Source organism: Mus musculus, chromosome 4, assembly GCF_000001635.26.
Source record: "Mus musculus strain C57BL/6J chromosome 4, GRCm38.p6 C57BL/6J".
In the NCBI taxonomy this organism is placed as follows: Eukaryota; Metazoa; Chordata; class Mammalia; order Rodentia; family Muridae; genus Mus; species Mus musculus.
In genome coordinates this window covers 82,980,036-83,001,115 of record NC_000070.6, presented here as the reverse complement: position 1 = coordinate 83,001,115, position 21,080 = coordinate 82,980,036, and the positions used below count along the sequence as shown (strand labels likewise).

At 41.4% G+C, this 21,080-nt stretch overlaps 1 protein-coding gene across 12 annotated transcripts in view; it reads left to right on the top strand.

Moving 5' to 3' along the window:
• The window catches only part of Frem1 (Fras1 related extracellular matrix protein 1), a 154,587-nt gene that overhangs the window by 51,391 nt on the left and 82,116 nt on the right, over positions 1-21,080 (top strand). For 9 of the 12 annotated variants that reach the window (XR_390326.4, NR_154662.1, XR_001784157.2 and 6 more), the window contains 8 exons: positions 824-1,168; positions 2,168-2,310; positions 6,885-7,081; positions 8,224-8,314; positions 9,542-9,709; positions 11,853-12,061; positions 14,508-14,601; positions 17,542-17,794. Coding sequence is in view for 8 of the 12 variants with exons in the window: in XM_006538013.4 (XP_006538076.1) it covers positions 824-1,168; positions 2,168-2,310; positions 6,885-7,081; positions 8,224-8,314; positions 9,542-9,709; positions 11,853-12,061; positions 14,508-14,601; positions 17,542-17,794 (1,500 nt within the window). In the remaining 4 variants the exon portion in view is untranslated. Of the gene's footprint in view, positions 1-823; positions 1,169-2,167; positions 2,311-6,884; positions 7,082-8,223; positions 8,315-9,484; positions 9,710-11,852; positions 12,062-14,507; positions 14,602-17,541; positions 17,795-21,080 lie in introns of those variants that run through there. The other 3 variants (NM_177863.5, XM_006538018.2, XR_003954973.1) reach the window with 3 other exon arrangements.

Here is a 21,080-nt window from a genome sequence, read left to right as displayed (position 1 = left end):
GGAAACCCTATGATCTGTTTCTGGAAAGAATTACTCTTTATGTACAGAAAAGCCCATTGAGTAATTCAGTCCTGCTCCAGGGCTTGAGAACTAGGATAGCTGATGAAATAATTCTCGGTCCTATCAAAGCCCTGGGAAACAAGGTGGGTGAGAGTCCAAAGGCCCACATAGTCTGGGCGTGGAGAGAAGGTGACTCAGAGAGAGAGAAAGAGAGAAAGAGAGAGAGAGAGAGAGAGAGAGAGAGAGAGAGAGAGAGAGAGAGAGAGAGAGAGAGAGAGAATTTAAGTAGATGGATGGATAATAGATAGATAGATAGATAGATAGATAGATAGATAGATAGATAGATAGATAGATAGATGACATAGAGTGCTCACTGTGCCTCTGCATTTTTGTCTTACATCCATAACTGTCTGGTATCTCTTAGTTGACACCTAAAATAAGCTATAACTCTATTATTTTCCCGGTTTCACAGGGTATCAAATACTTGTCTCAAGTCTACACAGGTAGTATCCAACACTAAATGCAGCACCCTAGTGCTCATTAAACTGCACAGGCTACAGACTCTCCTTGACTTATGGTTTTGTTTTTGCTTGTTTATTTTGTTTTTATATTTTGAGGATGTCATAAGGACTATTGTATATGTGTTTGACTTAGAACATTTCCAGTTTATGATGGCTTACGGTGCATAACCCCGTGGTGAGTGTAGGGGCATCTGTATTGCCAGTGTTTCCCATAGCCTGCTGTCATGCAGCGATTCCTTTCTCAGAGGCTGCCTCTGCTCCCTGCCTTGACCACTCAGTACCCTCTCTGCTCTCTCCATCAGAGGGGAAAGGATTTCTCTTCACCGTGACTGACCTTCAAGCTGGAGTTGTCCGCTATCATCACGATGACAGTGATACCACCAAAGACTTTGTGGCTTTCAGGATATTCGATGGCCACCACAGCAGCCACCACAAGTTTCCTATCAACATCTTGCCTAAAGATGACAGCCCCCCATTCCTCATCACCAATGTCGTGATTGAACTAGAAGAGGGGAAGACCATCTTGATCCAAGGGTCTATGTTGAGAGCTTCAGATATGGACTCCAGTGATGACTACATCTTCTTTAATATCACAAAGTTTCCACAGGCTGGGGAGATCATGAAGAAGCCAGGGCCAAGACTGATAGGTAAGATCTAGGCAGGTACAACAGTTTGAATGGAATTGAATCTTTTTTTTAAAAAAATATTTATTTATTTTATGTATATAAGTATACTGTAGCAGTCTTCCGACACACCAGAAGAGGGCATTGGATTCCATTACAGATGGTTGTGAGCCACTATGTGGTTGTTGGGAATTGAGCTCAGGACCCCTGGAAGAGCAGTCAATGCTCTTAAACACTAAGCCATCTCTCCAGCCCCCGATTTTAATGTTTTTGTTGTTGTTTTTGTTGTTGTTGTTGTTGTTGTTTTTTGAGACAGGGTTTCTCTGTATAGCTCTGGCTGTCCTGGAACTCACTCTGTAGACCAGGCTGGCCTCGAACTCAGAAATCCACCTGCCTCTGCCTCCCAAGTGCTAGGATTAAAGGTGTGTGCCACCACGCCCGGTGAATTTAATGTTTTTAAAAGAACTTTGTAATGTGGTCAAATTTGTGTAAGGGTAGACATCACATTTATGAAGCAAAGTTATATATATGTATGTACATATGTATAATTAATTTTATAAATTCCCATTAAAGAAGCTTAAGACATATATTGAATATGTATTGACCAAGGTTCCGGTGCTAAACCTCAAGATAACCATCATGCTATTAAAAGTTAAGTTAGCCAAGGACAGCAATAGAATAAATAAGTCTGAAGAAAAATATTTGGTTTATTCTAGATAGTTACTCAAATAATTTTATTAATATACTTGCTTACATTTTGGTGTCAAGAGTTTGATAGTGTGTATCAAATAAAAAGTGTTCCCCAGCATTTTTTTTTGAAATGAAAACTATTCCTTAAAAATATTTTCCATGGTTAATCTCCACATTGAGATAGGGCAATTTTAATTACTGCTCTAAGTTCTGTTATTTAATGCAAATCTTTAACTATATGCAACACACTAGGCAGAGAAGACATTGAGAAGTGAGTAGAATTTCACTGTGCGTCAACACCTTAAGTTGTATGGTACTTTGTGGTCTCCTTAGGGTATCCTGTCCCTGGCTTCCTGCAGAGAGACCTGTTCAGTGGAATCATTTACTATCGTCACTTTGGTGGAGAAATCTTTGAAGATTCCTTTGAATTCGTACTGTGGGACAGCCATGAGCCTCCAAATCTCTCAGTGCCACAGGTGAGAGACCAGTTCAGAACATCTTGCTCAAGTTGTACACAGCAGTGTTAGCTCTAAGAGATGTTATTTAGCAGTATGTGAAAATGGGTTTCAAGATTCAAAGTTTGAGAAGCAATGGACTAAGCAAAAATAAGCATGCCCTGCCCCCACCCCCACCCCTACCCCTCACGACTATGCCTGCACTTTTCTAAAGCACTTTTCAAGTCTTTACATAGTAACTGTTTCTAAGGTTACTTAGCTATGGAATTCTTACATAGACAACCTCACAAATTTACTTGCTTCTCAACACCCAAGAAAGCATTTTTTTTTTAAAGCCAGTGTTTAAATTACAGAGCCAAGGGTGAGACTTCTTGAGTTTTCCTCCTGTTCCCAATGATACAGATAAACCTCTGGTCCTCTCTACTTATTCCAAGCACACTATAGAAGGAAGCCTCCTAAGAGTCACTGTGGGAAAGTGACATGTGACTTGGAGAGTACTGAGCACCTGGAAACTACTCAAAAAAAGAAAAGGATTCATTTCTTGTTTTTAAGATCTCAGATCTGCCTGGCTGTAGAGGATATAGTTTAAGTCTACAGTAAGCAGAAATAAGATGAAGCAAACATCACAAAGAAATTCTAAGAGATGGGAATCAGTGTAGCATATGGACAGCTGTGACTGTGTGCACTCTGCGAGGAAACGGTGGTGAGGAGGAACGGTCAAATTTCAAAAGAAGCGATTGAAATGAAGTGATCATGAACTTCGTACAATATTGTGACCAGTCATTTTATATCTGTTACCTTCAAAGGTTGCATATATGTGGGCTCTGGCAGTTCTCGACCCTAGCAAAGACCGCTTAAAGCTTGTGTTCTATTGCTATAGTGGGTTCCTAGAAAGCTACAGCCACAGATATTAGCCAGTGTGCAAAAGACCAAGCTGTACGCCTGTTTGCTAATGTGGACATACTGAAGGGAAGGATCTGAAAGGATGGCGTCACAAGGCTGGGAACCTAGTGAAGTCAGTGACGCCTTTGCGCGGACTGCATTAGAAAGAAAGCTGTGAATTCGTCTGATTCTTCTTTGTTTTTTCTAACAAGCCAAATCGTTTTAAAGTAGTCAGCCCTTGTTTCATCAGTATATCATACCTGGTGTTTCCGGGTTAAGCTTTTACAGGAGATGGTGGTTGATTTAGTAGCTCAGAATGGTAGCGGACAGCAGGACCTATTTCTAAATCTCCCGTGCATCTGTTGAAGCTGTTGCTAGGACATCACGCCATGGTTAGAAGACTGTCTTTACAGAAGTTAAGATCTCAAGGCTTCTTTTTTTTTTCTCGTTAAACATTTAAGAGATCATGTTATTCATATACAAGAAGAGAAGTATCACACCTCTCTATAAGAGAGACCAAGCTAATGAAAACTCTTGGGACAATTATTTTTCAATCTGAGCAGGCAAATCAGTTTAAACTATAGATCTGGCACTACATTTATTCTGCATAATGGATGGGTTCTTTTATTATGATTTACTTTTATTTATTTGTGTGAGGTGCACACAAAACTATGCACGTGTATGTTCAAGTGCTTGGGGGGGGGGGCAGAAGAGAGCACCAGATCTCTTAGATCTGGAGATATAGACAGTTGTGAGCTGTCATGTAGATGCTGGGAATGGAATCTCAGACTTCTATAAGAACAGTAAGTGCTCTTAGGAGCCTAGGTCCTCTGTAAGAATAGTAAGTGCTCTTAACCAGGGAACCATCTCTCCGGTCCCAGGATGTTTTTATTTGTTGTGAAGGAACATATTTAACACTTTGCCCTGCTTTGCTGGTCTTATATTTCTGGACTAGGGAAAAGTCTGAGTGGGAAGGCTACAGAGTTGTCTTGTGTTCATGCAGCACGTGGTTTAGATTTTTGTTGTTGTTTTTTCCCCTTAAACACATTTGACCCACCCCCTCTGTATATTGTGTTTTCCATCAATGATTCAACAGACTGATGGTAGATAATATTTTAAAATTACTTCTGTTTTGAACCTGTCCTTATTCCCCAAGCCATATGAACCATAAGTATTTACATTACAGTTGCATTATATTAGATATTGCAAACAATGTGGAGGAGATTTGAAGTGTACAAAAGGGAAACAGGTAGGCTTTATGCAGATACAGCAGATTTTATATTAGGGACTGGAACATCCGCAGAGTTCAAGATCCATAGTGGGGCAGTGGAACTCCTGGAGCCTATTTCCTGCCGACACCAAGGGGTGACTTTTTCTAGCTCAGATTGTGTGTTCATCCCACCTCTTCACCCAGCATCTCCACTTCTCCCTGACATCAGCATTTAAAAGGCATCCTGTCAAACAAACATTTAGTGTCTTTTCCTAAAAGCTTGCGCAAAACTATTGTACTTCGTAAAGTGGCCAGCCCTAACAATGCAATTAATTCTTGGTACTGAGAAATGACACTGGGTATTCTCAAAGAAAGAAAAATGAAGACTAAGCTAAAATCTGAGATCAGGGCATATGAAGGATCAAGAATTCAGGCCATAAGGAAGTCAGATGTCACCTGGTGAAGTGTGATTACAGAGCCTGAATCCTAGGGTTAGGTTTTGACGGAGTCATTTGGCATGCAGACCTTTTTCTTGTTATTCTGATTCTTTGTACATCTGTCTGTGTGTGCTGCAGCCACAAGGACACTGGAGGACTTTAGGGAAGCTGGAATACAGTGACTGGTGACTGTTTTGAAAACTGGTTCCCATTCTGTCTGGGAATGGGTTCTTAATAATATCTTTGTTATGAACAGATTTCAGCACAATGAGAATGCTTTTATTTCTCTGTGGAGTTTGCTAAAATGGAATTTCTCTTGCCCACAGACACATACACTAATTGTTTGAGCATGCATAAATATGTAAAGACACATCAACTTAGGCGATCATAAAGCATGTTGAAAAATGCGCCCACCAAGAATTACTACAGGGGATAAAAAGCACGCTCTTCCATTCTTCCTTCATAAAGAACACATTGGAGAATAAATTAGCATGGAAAATGGTCTCTTTGAAGGCACAATAACTATTGTTTCCTTATTAAATCCAGTTTTTCAATTAAGGAGAACCTCACCGATCCACACTATCGCTGTGAGGGTCCATAGAGAATTTCTGAACTTTGTAGATTAGAAAAATACTGTAGGTGGGGAAAATCATGATACAGATTTGGGAGACTAGAATTATCATTGTCTTTGTAGTCTTTTATTTTGATAACCGGCCTTAGTTTTTAATCACTCTAATATTATAACTGGATAATTTATAGACAACAGAAACATTTCTTACCTTCAGAAGACTGGAAAGTCCAGGGTCAAGGTAGCATCCAGGTTGTTGTCTGTCTGGTGAGAGTAGCTCTTTGTTTCCAAGGTGGTACCTTGTCACCATGTCCTCCTAAGAGGACACATGCAAGGCATAAAAGGATGGAAGGACAAGCTTTCCCCTTCAAATGCATCCAACCTGTTCATGGGTGCATATCCCCTCTGATCTAATCATCTCCATACTGTTGCATTGCTGGCAAAGTTCCGAGATGGACCTTGGAGGTGAACACAAACCCTCAGTGGAATTGCAAGGGATAAACCAGGTTCAGTAACAGTTCCAGCTGAGAAACTGGAAGATGAATCCAGAAGATCCTATAAGAGCAAAAATAACTGGCTTCTTAGAGACCGTGAGAGGCGAGCATGAGATTGAAGAGACAATACGATATAATCTGAGGGAGGGGGAGGGAGTCCATCCACCAAGTGCCACCAGAGTGTTGTATTTATATTGAGAGGCGATAAAAAATAAAGTTGAAGAACAATCTTTGATATTCTGCTAAGGAGTTAGAGGAATGTTACCTCTAGATCACTGTTTTATGGGTTCAGAGGAAGTGAATTAACTAATTTGACTTGTGTGTTTTTAAGTTAATGCAAGTTAATAAAAAGTGTAGAATAGCAAGTATAGGAGGACAAGGAGTTAGAGTTGTTGCAACCACATAAGGAAGAAACTATAAGAGTGGTTCAGGAATTTTGGCAATAGGTGGGATGCGGGTGGGGAAGGAACCAAGAGTGACAACAAAGGGTCCAGGATTAATGATGGAGTAGAGGGGGAAACAGACGCATAGGTTATTACTAGAAAGGAGGTGGGAAAATAAAATCAAGATTGTACTTTGTTGTCTTCATGTCAATTTTCTAATGGATTAGAAATTAGGAACACTTCTAATAGATTAGGTTGAGTTGTGAATATATATATGTGTGTGTGTGTATGTGTGTGTGTGTGTGTATGTATGTGTGTGTGTGTTCCTGGCTATCCTAGGACTATATTAGCCTTGAACTCACAGAGATCCTCCGCCCTCCGCTTCTGCTTCTTGAGTGCCAGGATTAAAGTTGAGTGTCACCATGTCTGATGTGATGATTATATTTTTAAAACATAAAACCAAATGAACGAAGCCTTAGTAGTTTCTACATCACTCAACAGAAGTATTTTATTAATGACAGTTTGGAGAAGTCATCTTAACTGTTCCAGGGTGATCCTGGGGCACTCTCTTTGGTGCTTTGCTGTATTTCAATTTAATAGAGCTGTGCGTTTTCATTCCAGGTGGTGACAATTCATATCACTCCAGTAGATGACCAGCTTCCTAAAGAAGCTCCTGGCATTTCCCGGCATTTGGTTGTCAAGGAAACAGAGGTGGCCTACATCACTAAAAAGCACCTACATTTCCTAGACATGGAATCCCGTGATGGGGAACTCATCTACACAGTAACACGCCCTCCATGTTTCTCCTTCAGCCACAGGTGTCCTTGTAAAGCTACTATATGACCCGCTGGTTTAGCAGTGTGATTCAACTGCTTCATTGGGTAGACTTGAACTTACATCTGATTTAGCATTCACTTTTATCATAAATTCATCTTTACCATAACCGAGTGAGTGACAATTAGTGACTGCCATGCACTTTGTAGTTTTCAGCACAGTGTGAAACAGTCTAAATACTATTTTTCTAAAGTAAATCCTTTTTTCTTCCTTTTTATTTTAAAGAAAAGCATTATTATGTCTGCAATGTAATATTTTTAGATATGGCAGGCCATTCGGTGTTTGCGTTTTATGATCTCAGTTCAAAATGGTAGCATAAATATTCCTTAGGCTCATGTCCTATACTCAAGTGAGGAAACACTCAGGAGGAGATTAAGGATTCTTTTTAACCATGAGACAGCAAAAAACTTTGTTCTGTCATGATGAGGGTGGCATAGATAATGCTGAACTTAACGCTATAAGCTCCCAATATAAAGAGACTAAAAGTCTCTGTTTTCTTCCCACAATGAAGTGGTTTTTTTTAAAAAAATGGATTCCTATGCAAGGGTCGTTGCAAGCATCATGGTGGGCAGGGTCATGAACCGTGAAGAGGTGAGCCTGACTTAGTTTGGATCAAACTAATAGAGTCTGACACTAGGTGGTTTATTGCCAGCATATTTAAAACATAGTAGAATTTTGGAAAAAGTTTCCTGGTGTAGTACAATCTCTGGAGCACAAGGAGGCGGAATTAGATTGTAACTCAATGGGTTCTAGAGATAGGCTACCTGTATTAGCTGAAGGGCCTAGGAAAGGATCTGGCGTGATCTTGGTCACACAGATAGTGTAGAGGTTATTTGAGATATTAGCTACCCGTGGTTCTGGTTGTGAGAGCTTCATATGGCCTGGCCCCACAGATAACACAGATCAATAAGCTGTTAATCATCTCCGATTCCCAGCCTTCTGGATGGAAGGACCGGTTACACATCCTTTCCTTTGAGAGGATAATCCCGTATGCTTAACATTTCTGGTTTCCTTGGTGATCTTTGGGCACAAGGATCTTTATGCTCCCAGCAATGGTGGGTGATTTGATTTCATTTTTCTTAGCTGAAAAAAAAAAATAAGCTCATGTGGTCTGCATTTTTCTTAGACACTTGGATGCTGGGAAGCTATTCATGGTGGACAGCATACCAAAGCTAACCAAAAATCCGACAGCCCCAGGGCTAAGTTCATTTACTCAGGTATGAAAATTTGTAAAAATATTGGCTAACACGATATGTAATTTACCTTCTGAGTAGGTGTGTGGTACGCAGTGCTGTGTCTGAGCTGCTACCCAGTCACTTCTGCCACAGTTTCTCCTGTCTTTATCCTTGTGCTTGAGCACATCTGATAAATATATAACATCTGTTTGAAAGGTGTCATCAAGTTGAATGTAATTTAAAAATTTCTTGTAAATCCATAAGCTTTGCATCATTTTGCCAGTGACAGGACACTGACTTCAGGACCCATGGGTATGTCTAGTGTCTTATGCAGGCCATGCTTTTGTCTACTGTGTTAGTTTCCCACTGTGGCCATAACAAAATACCATACACTTTGTAGTTCAGAATAGAGGCCCTGTTTTCCCTGTACCTCTGGAAGATGGAGGTGTGGAGATTGTCGCATTGGCTGGTTGTATTCTTCTGAGCCCTGTAGACATCTCTCCCTCCGTGTGTTTTAGCATCTAGTGCTTCGTTAGCAGTTTTTTTTTAATATATTCCCAGGCTTGTAGCTACATCATGTTCAGCTTTGCCTTCTGTCAGTCAAGGCTCCCCCATCTGTCTCTTCCTCTTACAAGGGGTCCAGTTGTATTGGATTGAGGACCCACATTACTCAAAAATTCCCCCCTACATGCATCTGTAATGGCCCTATGTCTAAATACATTCACAATTCCAAGTTTAGTATGTCATTTTCTGGGGATGCAGCTCATTCCATAATACTTAACCACTCTCCCAAATCCTTCAGCATCCCCCTGCTTCGTCCAGTGAGCTCTCCTCCTCTGCACACCCAATACGAGTCTGGTATATGAATGTTCAGGCATCAGACATCTGTGGTTTGGGGCTAATTACGTCTGGTTTCTTCACAATTACAAGTTGTAAATGTGCTAAGTGCTACTGTTTCACCAACTTTAGTAATATGCAAACAGGGGCATAGCAGGCGCACACAGCTTGTATTAGTATAGAACTGCAGGGCAGAATAGGGTAAAGTCTGAGCTTACATTTGCAGAGGTTCTTGGACTCCATCATTTGATATACTTTCTGACTTCATCCATTTCCTCTTATGTGTAGGCAATGTGCCTTACAGAATAGAGCCTTGGGAATCTTTCCATCTACAGTGATGTTTATCATGTTCCATATCAATTAACATTGTTGGAGGGCTTGATTCTGATCTCTGCAAATCAGCACACGTGTTCATCTCAATTTGCTTCACAGCATGCCGTGAACCATATGAAAGTGGCCTACATGCCACCCATGCAAGATATAGGCCCCTCCCCTCGACATGTGCAGTTCACAGTGTCTGTCAGTAACCAGCATGGAGGTGCTTTGCATGGAATCTGCTTCAACATCACAGTTCTCCCAGTGGACAACCAGGTTCCCGAGGTATGCGGTGTTTGACATGGTGGGCCAGAAGCAGTGAGAGAGAAAGAGTAATGTTTTCATTCTCTAGCTGCAGTATAGATTAAAAAGGGGTGGGTGTGGGTGGGAGACTCTTTTTCTCGTGGGACTTCCTATCTGAAAGGTGAGAATTTTTCAGTGTTGAATTTGGCATTGTTTTCAAAGCCTGTCAAAACCTCTTTCATTCTGCTGAGCTCCGGCTGTTGATCAGGAGAAGGAGATTAAATGATGAGTCTCTTAGCAACCAGAAGAACCTATTTGCTCTCACTGCAGGCCAGCTATGCTGCTGTGTGTTCCAAAGAAGCTTTTTAATTTCCCAAAATGAAGTAGGATGGCTACCCTTTCTTCTTACCCAGTGCCACTGCTCAGTGTTCATGGAAGTCTTAAGAAGCCTTGGTTTTTCTTACAACCAAACTATAAAAACCTTGCTACCTACTATGTCTTCTCTGAGGCTGTTTTACTTTGAGAGATCTTTTTTTGAACACCCACCCCCTAATGTGAGACACACACACACACACACACACACACACACACACACTTCAGACTACTATACTTGATTAGTATGACTGTTATTGGAATTTTCCCCCTTAAAAGTGGAAAGACAAAGGGCCACTATCCCCCATTTGTTACAGACCAGGGGACTAGAGGCACTCCTAGCTTTTTTCCAAGGAAAAGGGTGAATTTCCCTGTTATCTACCTATGAGAATATAGCCAACCCTGACGCTCTCTCTCCTGGTTGTCCAGCACTGCTGTACCTGCCTCGGGTCAGCCAACATACTGCTTCTTGTAAGGCCCAAGGGAAGGTACTTATTTAATGTGCAAAAATCGCTTGATGGGTCTAAATAATATTATTATATTTATAATATAATATCATAAATAATATAATAACAAGTATAAATAATATTTCTTAAGTTGTGAACCTTGAAGAGTCAGGAGGTTTCTTAAGAAGGCTGACTTGGGGTTTCTCTGGAAAATATAGAGCTCTCCCAGCACTTAGCCACAGGTACCATGGATACAAGGCAGGTTGCACTGTTAAGTTGCAGAGTCCCCACCAAGGCACTACACTCACTGTGACAACAGCCCAATCTCTCAAGATTTCAAGCTTGCAATCTGTGTTTGAAGAAGTGTTGACGAGCTGCAGCTATGACATCTACATTAACTCCATCTGGGGCTCCTTCCCTGCTGGGGACCTGACCTAACTCTTGTGAAAATAAGTCAGAGTAGCTGTGGAATGAACGTGGTTAGATTTCAGTTAGACCTTCCTTTTCCATTCACACGTTTTAGATCCTGAACCAAACCAAAGCTTTCCCTATAACACTTGCTGAGAAAACAAAACAGCCTAACCTCAAAGAAATATGCTCTTTGTGAGGAAATTATGAGGCAGATTGAAGAGTTACCTTCATTTGAGAGAAGATGGAGGTCTTCGGGCTATGGTGGACACTCACTTCTCGTTTACAGGCGAGGGACGAATGAAATAGTGCTTCAAAGAACCGAGAGTATTAGAAACTGAGTTAGTACAATATGAAACCGCGTTGACAGCAATCATTAGGGCATGTTGACACCATGCAAACCTGGAGACTCCAAAGTGCTCCTTATGAAGCCTCAGACTTTTAATATTTGAACTTACTGTAAAAGAAATAGTCTCATGGATGTAACTCTCTTGCCGTCAGTTTCCCAGTTCTCACTGCAAAACAGAGTGGAGTCCTCATCAATTTCCCAAGTTCTAAAGAATTTTTAGGGTTAAAAATCGAGAGAGGTGGATCCTTTCCTTTAGAGGCACTTGGCAAAGGTTGAGTGAATGAAGCTGGGCGTTATTCCCTCAGTTCCTCGTGGCTCTGTCCCCTTTGCTGATTCTGCTACAGAGGCTCCGAGACACTTGAAGCACGTGCACTTCCAAGTTAGGGGTCTGTCTTGGTGTCTGTATGTGTCAACACTTGGAATGGAAAATGAAATTCAATTAAAATGATTTTAGACAATTTATGCAGCTGTGGATCAATCTCCTTAGAAACATGCTTAAGTTACTTGGCCCTTGAAGATGGTACCGGATGCTTTCTAGGGATCCAATGACCTCTGTGTTCAGGGATACCTCATGGAACAAGGTCTTGAATGTCTCCTTCCTTCTTTCTAGGTATTCACCAACACCCTGAGAGTGGTCGAGGGCGGTCAGTGCACCATCAGCACAGAGCACATTTTGGTTTCTGATGTGGACACCCCGCTAGACAGCATCAGCCTCTCTCTTAAGGAGAGGCCTCTGCATGGCGGGGTAGAGCTGGACGGATTTCCTCTAAACCCAAGAGGCACATTTTCTTGGCGAGACCTCAATACCTTAAAAGTTTGGTTAGAAGATTTTGTGTTTCCCTTCTATGCTTTCTATCTGGATCAACCATGAAACACAGTGAAGGGAAAGAAGCTGTCTAATTCTTTCTAGAACAATATGCCATATTGTTAAGGGTCAGTTGAAAATCAAAGAAGTAAAAAAGAAAACTTCATTTTCCACCAGTCATTTTTTTCCCTTTCTGGCTTACTATAGCAGAGGGAATGGGTTTATGAATATTTGTGCAATAAAAATTAATTGCCATGAATATTAATTTTGCTACAATGGCACATATCACGAACTCTGTAGAGACTAAAATAATCTGTGCAGCTAATTGAAGTTGGCTCTTAGCAAAGGCAATTTTGTAACCTTGGAATCTCAGGGCTAGAACGCTATTGATCAGCCAGATATGGTAGTCTATCCTTTTAATCCCAGCACTTGATACTGAACCAGGACGACTGTGAGTTCAATGCCAGCCTAGTGCAGCTCTGCCTCTTGGCCTCACAGTAGCTCCCATTTGAAAGCTTCACTTCCTCTACCTAATGCAGTTGTAAGAGCTCTTTTTCACAACATCACGTGAAACATCTCCTAAAACCAATGCTAACTATTTAAAAGTAACAGCCAGTCAGCCAGACATGCTATCGTTTCACTTACCAACTCTGACAAAGGGGCATCTCATCCTTTCTTAGTGACATGTGGGAGGAAGTGTTTCTTGTCAAATGTTTGGTTTTGAGCCTGGAAGTTCACTAGGGACTGGAGGCTTCATATAAGATTACATAAACTCAGTGGCTCAGTTACATCACAGAGATATAATTCTTCATGATTTCTGTCACTACTCACCCATTCTGTTAAAAATGTCCCTGTTTTGTTTATAGTTTGGATTTTGAAATCTCAGCTCCTCCCTACATGTTAGAAAAGTAACATGTAAAAGTTTAGGTAGTGCCAAGATGAACAACAACATCAACAAAGTATTAGCTAGAATTCTATGTATACTCACTTTCCTAGAGAATTGCAAGTAAGTATTTATTAACATCATTTAACCTCAGTCATTGGGTCTGATGAGGTGCATCATTCTGTTCTCAGGGTGGCAGAACTGAGCACAAAGATGCTGAGGCATTTGCTAATATTCAGGAGTGAGGTTTTAAAGACCTGCTGCCTCCACTAATACCCTTTACATGTGCCCACTCAGATATACTTAGCTGTCTTAGGGATGGCAACGTTGTGAAATGGATTAGCACATTATAATTCATGATCATTTTTGACAAAAGTAGTAAGAAGCATGGAAAAACAGATCAGAGAAGGCAGTAATATGTGTGGTAGACAAAGGTGTGACAATGTAGGCTTCCTGCCACTGGCATTAAATCCATTATCACTATACTGGTGACCCATTTTGAATAAGATACAGTCTCCTTTTATTCATATAAGAATAATCATATAATTTCAATATACGATACTGTTTTGTTAAAACTTTTGTTTTCAATTCATAGGGCATAATTCCATTTGTTACTATGAACAAATCAATGGCCCAGTTAAATTCAGGAGCTACTTATACCTAACTGAGTATCACGTAGTGGGCTAGAGAGTGTGTGAAAAGCCTGGAACTATACAATTTCTTTTTAAATGTGGCTAAGAATTAAGAGAAAGACATGGCCAAGGTTAGACCAAACAAATGTGTTGTAATTTGGGGAGATGTGAGACTCGTTAACAGCTGATATAGAGAGCTTATAAATGGAACATGGGGTATGATGGAGGGATATGATACCTAATTCATAGATGAAGGCTGCAGAGAGGAATGGACAGCTACAGGGCGCAGGAGGAAAGATGGGTGCTACAGGGATCACAGTCCTTAAAGTGTTCCACTTTATCTTGGAGTACTCCTGCCGCCACTCAGTGTGTTTCAGCATTACAAAGATCCCAGGCCAAATACTTACCGTTGTCAGAGGCCATTGAAAGACTGCCTTCTAAGAATTATTTTTCAAGATTATTTTTAATTACACATGTCTCTGTTATTGTGCATGCATGTGCATACATATGCAAATATGTGGATATGTTCATGTGAGTCCAGGCACCGATGAAGGCCAGAGACATCAGAGCCCTCCTGAGCTGGAATGGTGGTTGTGAGCTGCTGGTCACTGACCTCAGGTCTTCTGTAAGAGCCCTCAGAGTTTTAACTGTTAAGCTCTCTTTCCAGCTCCAAAAAGGCCATTTTGTGTTTTGGGGACAAATTACCAATGTATGCACAATGTTTTCCCAGGTAGAGTAAGTTTACAGTTAGGGATCTTGAGTGGTACTATATCTTTGCATTTAGAGTTTTAAGCTGCTTCTTTTCATATGAGTATGTGTGTGTGTGTGTGTGTGTGTTACACTGAAGGTCACTGCCATGGTTAAGGAGGGGTGTTTGTGTTGCAGGGCTCTATTTACACCCATGCATTTTTTTTTGAGAGATTAGCTTCCATACTCTACCTGCAGGTATCAACATGATGGATCTGAGGTTCTTCAGGATGAGATATTTTTGGAGGTCACAGATGGCACAAATTCAGCAGCATTTGTTCTCCACATTGAGGTAGGTCTTTCCTCCCTGAGTCATTTGAATGTAAAGTCTCTATTCTGGGGACCTCTCAGGATCTCAAAACAACTCAAAATACGCAGACTCCAAAGTTAATGGTTGCCAGCTACACCTGTGTGTGTGTGGACCCAGACAATGGAGGCAAAGATCATACTAGTGAAACAGACATATTCGTTTTTCTCTCTCCCTACCTCTACCCTAGTTTATCTAAAGTTAGAACCATTCTAAGCTTAAATCCAGATGCTTAATTGAAAAAGTGGTCCATTCCATATATAAAGATGTCTAATATCTTTGGACTGTGACACGCAAGCTTACTTAGCAGTTGGGAAGACTGTTCAGAACCATTGGGGTTCTCCTTGCTTATGGAAGAAGCCATGCCTGTGGGGTTCCATTAGGAACGTCTATACCACAAGCCTGGTATGTGATCTGTTTGAAGTCATTTTTCCCTTTCCTTTGACAAAGTCTGCTGACAAAGTTGAGGCATGTTCAAAGGACTTCTAAGACCATTGGTGCTTCTCTGCCGAGTGGGTACCTGGATGGATGAGCATTGTGTGTGTGATGTACAAGTGTTCATAGCTGCTCATCAAGAAGCTTATCATGTTCCCTGAAGACCACTTAGTATTCTCATCATGCTAGCTGCCATCTTTGCCTGAATATGGTCTACATTTTTAATGATATAAAATTGCTATGTATTTGTAAGATATTTTATAGCTGGCCAGTAATAAAGAGTGTTACTATCTATATAGATTGTTTTTTTAAAAAAATATTCAGGGAAGGCATTATCTCTCTTTAGTTAGTACACTGGACTCCAAAACTGCTGTTCAGAGTTATAAACTCAATGGCATATTCTGAGATGTTCTTTCTCGTCATGCGGCCATGCTTCTTCTTGGCTGGTTTTGATTGCTTTCTGTGGCAGGCTGTCTCTCACCTTCTCCTCGGTCCTCACAACAGCCTGAGATGCCTCTGTTAGAAGCAGGAGGCCATTTTCAGCTTCCAGGAGGAATATTTTCTTTCTGGGAAACTTTCACATACAAAGAAAGCCTCCCTGCTCCTTTTATACTTTTGTTTTTAAAGGAAAGATCCCAGTCCTGTCTGTTATCCGTCATATATATGACCATCCTATTATGTATGGTGATCAGCAGTGCGTCTTGGTGAAAGAAACTGAATATTTCTACTTTTTAAGTTAAAGGGCACGGTTCCTGAAAGCCAGACCAAACCATTTTGGAAAGTATTGTTTGTGATTTCTTTTTTTCTTTTTCTCACAATGATCATTTACATTTACCATTCATGTAAATGGATTGATAACATTTCTTACAGTCAGGAAAGAATGATGTAAGTCTTCAATGGGTTCTCACTGGAGACATGAACAATGATAATTATTGTTCTCCATAGGCCAAAAGGAAAGCAGACAATTATATTTTTTAAACCTTTGATGAAGGAGCTAAGCTGGAACACCTAGGCACTCATCCCTGTGCCCTTGACAGGAAAGCATCGTCATGGTGCACTGGGTACCTGTCTTACAGTCATCACCCCTTGAATGCATAGAAACCATGCAACTCATTTATTTCTTCAACAAACATTTAATAAGCGCATTCTGTAATATACGTGGGGTCTTAGATGCTTGTAGAACAATTATGAGCAAGATAAATGAGGTTCCTATTCTTGAAGTTACAGACCACAGATGCTGACAGATACTAACTGGATAATCACAAAGATAATTGATTAAAATGTATATGTGTTTTATGAACAGGAGCGTACGTAATTGAAGCTTCTTAATTAAACTGAGTGATCGGGAAGCATTCCCTGAAAAACACACATGGGATCCAAGGCAGAAATTAGCTGCACAAAGAGAGGGAGATGCAATGTCCTGGGCAGGCGCAAGGGGTGAAGCAGAGGCCATAGGAGATGGTGAGAGGGAGTATGTGCTCCAGTAAGAGTGGGGTAGGGAAGTGGAGGCAGCCACACCAGAGACTGCTCAGAGAAGCATGGCGGGGGTGCGGGGGTGGTTGGGGTGGGTAGGGGCACGCAAGGTTCCTGCAGGCCAACAGCTTGATGTTTTATGAAGATCGCTTTGGCTGAAGTATGTGGAAGGATGTGTAGGATTGGAAGGGTACACAGGCTCAAAGGCCAGATTTGACCAAACCAACCAAGAAAACAACCAGCCAAACAGCCATAAAATTAAACCAAGCAAGCAAGCAAGCAAACAAACAAATAACCAACCAACCAACCAACCAGAAACTCTTGCATCAGATTGTGGCTGTGAACCCTCCATTCCTACCGCACAGATGCACATTTTATGATTTTACATATTCTTTTTTAAATCTCGAGACCCAGTACACCCTCGTGTTGCTTTCCATGAATGGGAGAGAAAAATACTTTTTTCAAGATAAAACCTGGAGCTGATTGAATGGTCATGGAATGTAGCCTGTCACTCAAGGTGTTTGACATGAGGCTGTGGCTTAATGTGGACCCAAGGAAAATCCGTGGGTGGCCAGAAACTGAAGGTGGCAGAAAGCTGAGGCACCAAGTGATTTAGAATAAAAATAACTTTGATGTTGTGGATGTACATGCATCAGAATTCTTCTGGAGTGTGTGTGAATTTAATGAAAGAGTCCCTGTGTTAAAGGGATGAGTGATTTATATTGCGTTTCTCCTTTGTCTTCTGAAAATAATGGGTTCTCTGAGTTCCCAGCTATAACAGCAGATTCCCATTTCTGTCTAAGATGTCTCTCATGTGGAGCACCCCTCAACCAATGGAGAAAGTAAAAAAGAAAAAAAAAATGCTCAGGCTGCTTTGGCCAAATTCCATGGCTATTGTTCCATGCGTCCAGAAGATGAAAAATGCCTGTCACTGTGACTGTGAGCTATGGTTTACCAGTGGGGACATTTGTCACTTCTTTCTTTTCCTTGAACGTGTAATCTTTTGTTCCTGCTTAGGTGTTCCCTGTGAATGATGAGCCACCCATTCTGAAGGCTGACCTCATCCCCATGATGCACTGCTCTGAGGGTGGAGAGGTGACCATCACCCCTGAATACATTTCCGCTACTGATGCAGACAGCGATGACTTAGAACTGCTGTTTCTGATTGCCCGAGAGCCTCAGCATGGAGTGGTGAGAAAGGCTGGACTTCACGTGGACAGGTTCTCTCAGGGAGATGTCATCTCAGGGGCTGTGACATACAAACATACAGGTATGTGACCACCTGTGACTGGTGAAGGCATTCAAGTCAACGCCACCCCTTGTCATGGGCTCACATAAAATTACAATCTTAATTTTTTTTGCAATGAAAGATAAAGCAGATTGCAGCCTGCACCACGCTTAGTAAGCACGGCCATCATGGGCAGAGGTACTTCTGACCTGAGCTTGATAGTGAATTTCAGAACGTGTAGAAAGAGCATCTGCACTTGGTCATTGCCCCCACCCCCACCTCCACCCAAGTCCTTTTTTAGTCAACTAGAAGAATTTGGCCATTTTACTTACAGATTTACCAAAGCAAGCCACCTAAAGCAATGACGTCATTACATCTAATGACCACGATCCAACTCCCTATAAGTAACTAGTCTCCTTTCTAAGTTCCTTGAAAGCAAGATGATGTCTTGTTCATGACAGCCAGAGCACAAATGCATGTTTGTAAGACTGGGTTCCCATTGATTTTATCTCAATGCATTGTTACTATGTTGGCATTTCTTCCCACCTTGTGAAGTGTTCAGTTAAAGAAAATACTTACTCTAAGCTGGGGGTGGTAGTGCATTCTTTTTAATCCAGCACTTGGAAGGCAGAAGGACATAGATCTTTGTGAGTTCGAGGCCAGATTGGTTTACAGAGTGAGTTCCAGGACAGCCAGGGCTGTTACACAGAGAAACTTGGTCTTGAAAAGCAAAAACAAAACAAAAACAAAAAAAGAAAGAAAATATTAATTCAGCGTCTGATATTTGCAAGGCACAGCACTGAGTCCCATGGGCCATAGTGGAGTATAGTCTAGACTGTGTCAAAGAACTGTTAGCTTAAGTGTACAGATGGAAGAACTCTTCCACATGAAAGGCCACATCATGGCCTAGTGACACTTCACAATGTCCTTCTCTGCATATTTTCTTTCCTGCTTAATTCTGTGTCATTTTGACACAAGCTAGAGTCATTTGGGAAAGGGGACCTTATATTGAGAAAATCCTCCATCAGATCAGCCAGTATGCAAGCCTGTAGAGCATTTTCTTAATTATTTATTGATGTGGATGGTGTCACCTCTGGGCTGGTGGTCCTGGGTTCTATACGAAAGCAGACTGAGCAAGCCTTGAGGAGCAAGCCATTAGCAGCATCGCTCCATGGCCTCTGCATCTGCCCCTGCCTCTAGGTTCCTGATGTGTTCGAGTTATTGTCTTGACTGCTTTTGATGATGGACTCTTATATGGGAGGGTAATAGAAATCAACCCTTTCTTCCTCAAGTTGCTTTTGGTCATGGTGTTTCATCACAGCAACTGAAACCGAAAGTCATCTACTTAGACCTAAGTAACATTTGCCTGGAAATGGTATCATGCATTATTTCCTCTTGCTGGAGTTAAATCAAACACTATCACAATTTTCCTGTTTATAGTCTCTTTAGTCTGAAATTTCTATGGAGGAAGCAAGAGGGCATGGAAAGGCTGACTGAGTAGGACACTGTATTACTTACTGTTGAGTCACTGGGACAGATACCTGACAGAAACAGTTGGTGGGAAGGGAGACATTGTGTGCATTGATTTCTGAGGGTTTTTCAGCTATTCACAGCCACAAAGGCATGGCAGAGAATCTCATTTGGTGGCAGGGGCTTGAGGCAGAGTGTCATCTCTTCACATGACAGCTCAAGACGCAAAGAACAAGCCTGGAGCCAGGATCTGAGCTGTGACCTCCAAAGTCCACCTATTGATACTTTCCTACTTCTCCCAGCTAGCTTCAGCCCTGTAAGGTCCCACTGACTCCCAAACACTGCCTCCAACTGGGAGACATGTCTCACAAGCTTTCCTTTGAAATCAGAGTGCATGCCTCCACGATCTCTTTACACATGAATTGGGTGTGCCAGTAAAACCAGCACTACACAGACAGAGCCAAGGCTGGCTGCCATCTTAAGTAGCCTGGTGGTCCTGGACCATAATGAAAGCAGCCTCTGAATGCCTGTGTGGCAGAATCTTGAAAAATGTCTTCCTAGGCCATTATGGTCAAGCATGCATGGCGCTCCCATGGTTTTCTCTTCAAACAAACAAACAAACAAACAAACAAAGGCTTTTAAATGAGTTTGCAGTTTTATGCTCTAGATCCTTCCACCCATGAGGTTTTGTTGCTTCCTGAAATGTAATGTCATTCAGCCACATGGCATTATTTCCTCATCAAAGTATGCTGCTACCTTTTAAACCTGCAGCCATGTACTGAGACTTGTTTTGTTCACAGTTTACAGCATATTCTATTCCTTGACGAACTGCACATTTCACATCTTCCTCCTCTTCATTTAGCTCCTAATTCTCCCTGTAAAGTTGAATAAGAACAGCCAGCAAAAATCATGCCAGAGCCTGAATGCTACGCTGTCTTCAACTCCTCCCACCAATGATATTAGTCCCCTATTTTTTAATTCAGTCTCACACAGGTTTTTAGGACATGGTGTCTTACAGTTTTACTGCTGTGAACAGATGCCATGACCAAGGCAACTCTTATAAAAACAACATTTAGTTGGGGCTGGCTTACAGGTTCAGAGATTCAGTCCAGTAGCATCAAGGCAGGAGCATGACAGTGTCCAGGTAGGCATGGTGTAGGAGGAGCTGAGAGGTCTACATCTTTATCTGAAGACTGCTAGCAGAATACTGGCTTCCAGGCAGCTAGGCTGAGGGTCTTAAAGCCCACACCACAGTGACACACCTACTCCAACAGGGCCACATTTTCTAATAGTGCCACTCCCTGGGCCGAGCATATACAAACCATCACACATGGCAAAATGTAGACAAATTTGCTGTGTAACCTAGACCAGCCTCAAGCTTGTGTACTGCCCCCTACCTCCACTGTAATCTCAAATAGTCTTACAGGGAAGGGATTCAAAGACCAATGTTACTGTTTATTGAATAATTGAAATATCTTCGGCAGGCTCATAAAGCAAGGTAAATCACAGTAGGATGAACCATGTTCTCTTACACTGCCTTCCAAATGCTAAAAGGCAGGTTTACAAACATTTGCATCTCTTCCAGTGTGATGTCCATACAAGGAACTATTAAGTAATAAGGCTGAGAAGGACACTATGGAAATGATTTCACATAGATTTCTTAGTTAGATTAGAAAGAACACTAGACTCAAAGGGTGTTTTGAATGTTACATCTCCTCAGATGTCACTTCTTTGCTCCACTGGTACTCATTTAGCATTATTCAGATTGATACCAAGAGCCCTGGCATTAAACATCTGATGTCTTACTGACTTATCTATTCCAACCCTTGCTTCAGCGTTTTGATTAATTTTTATCACT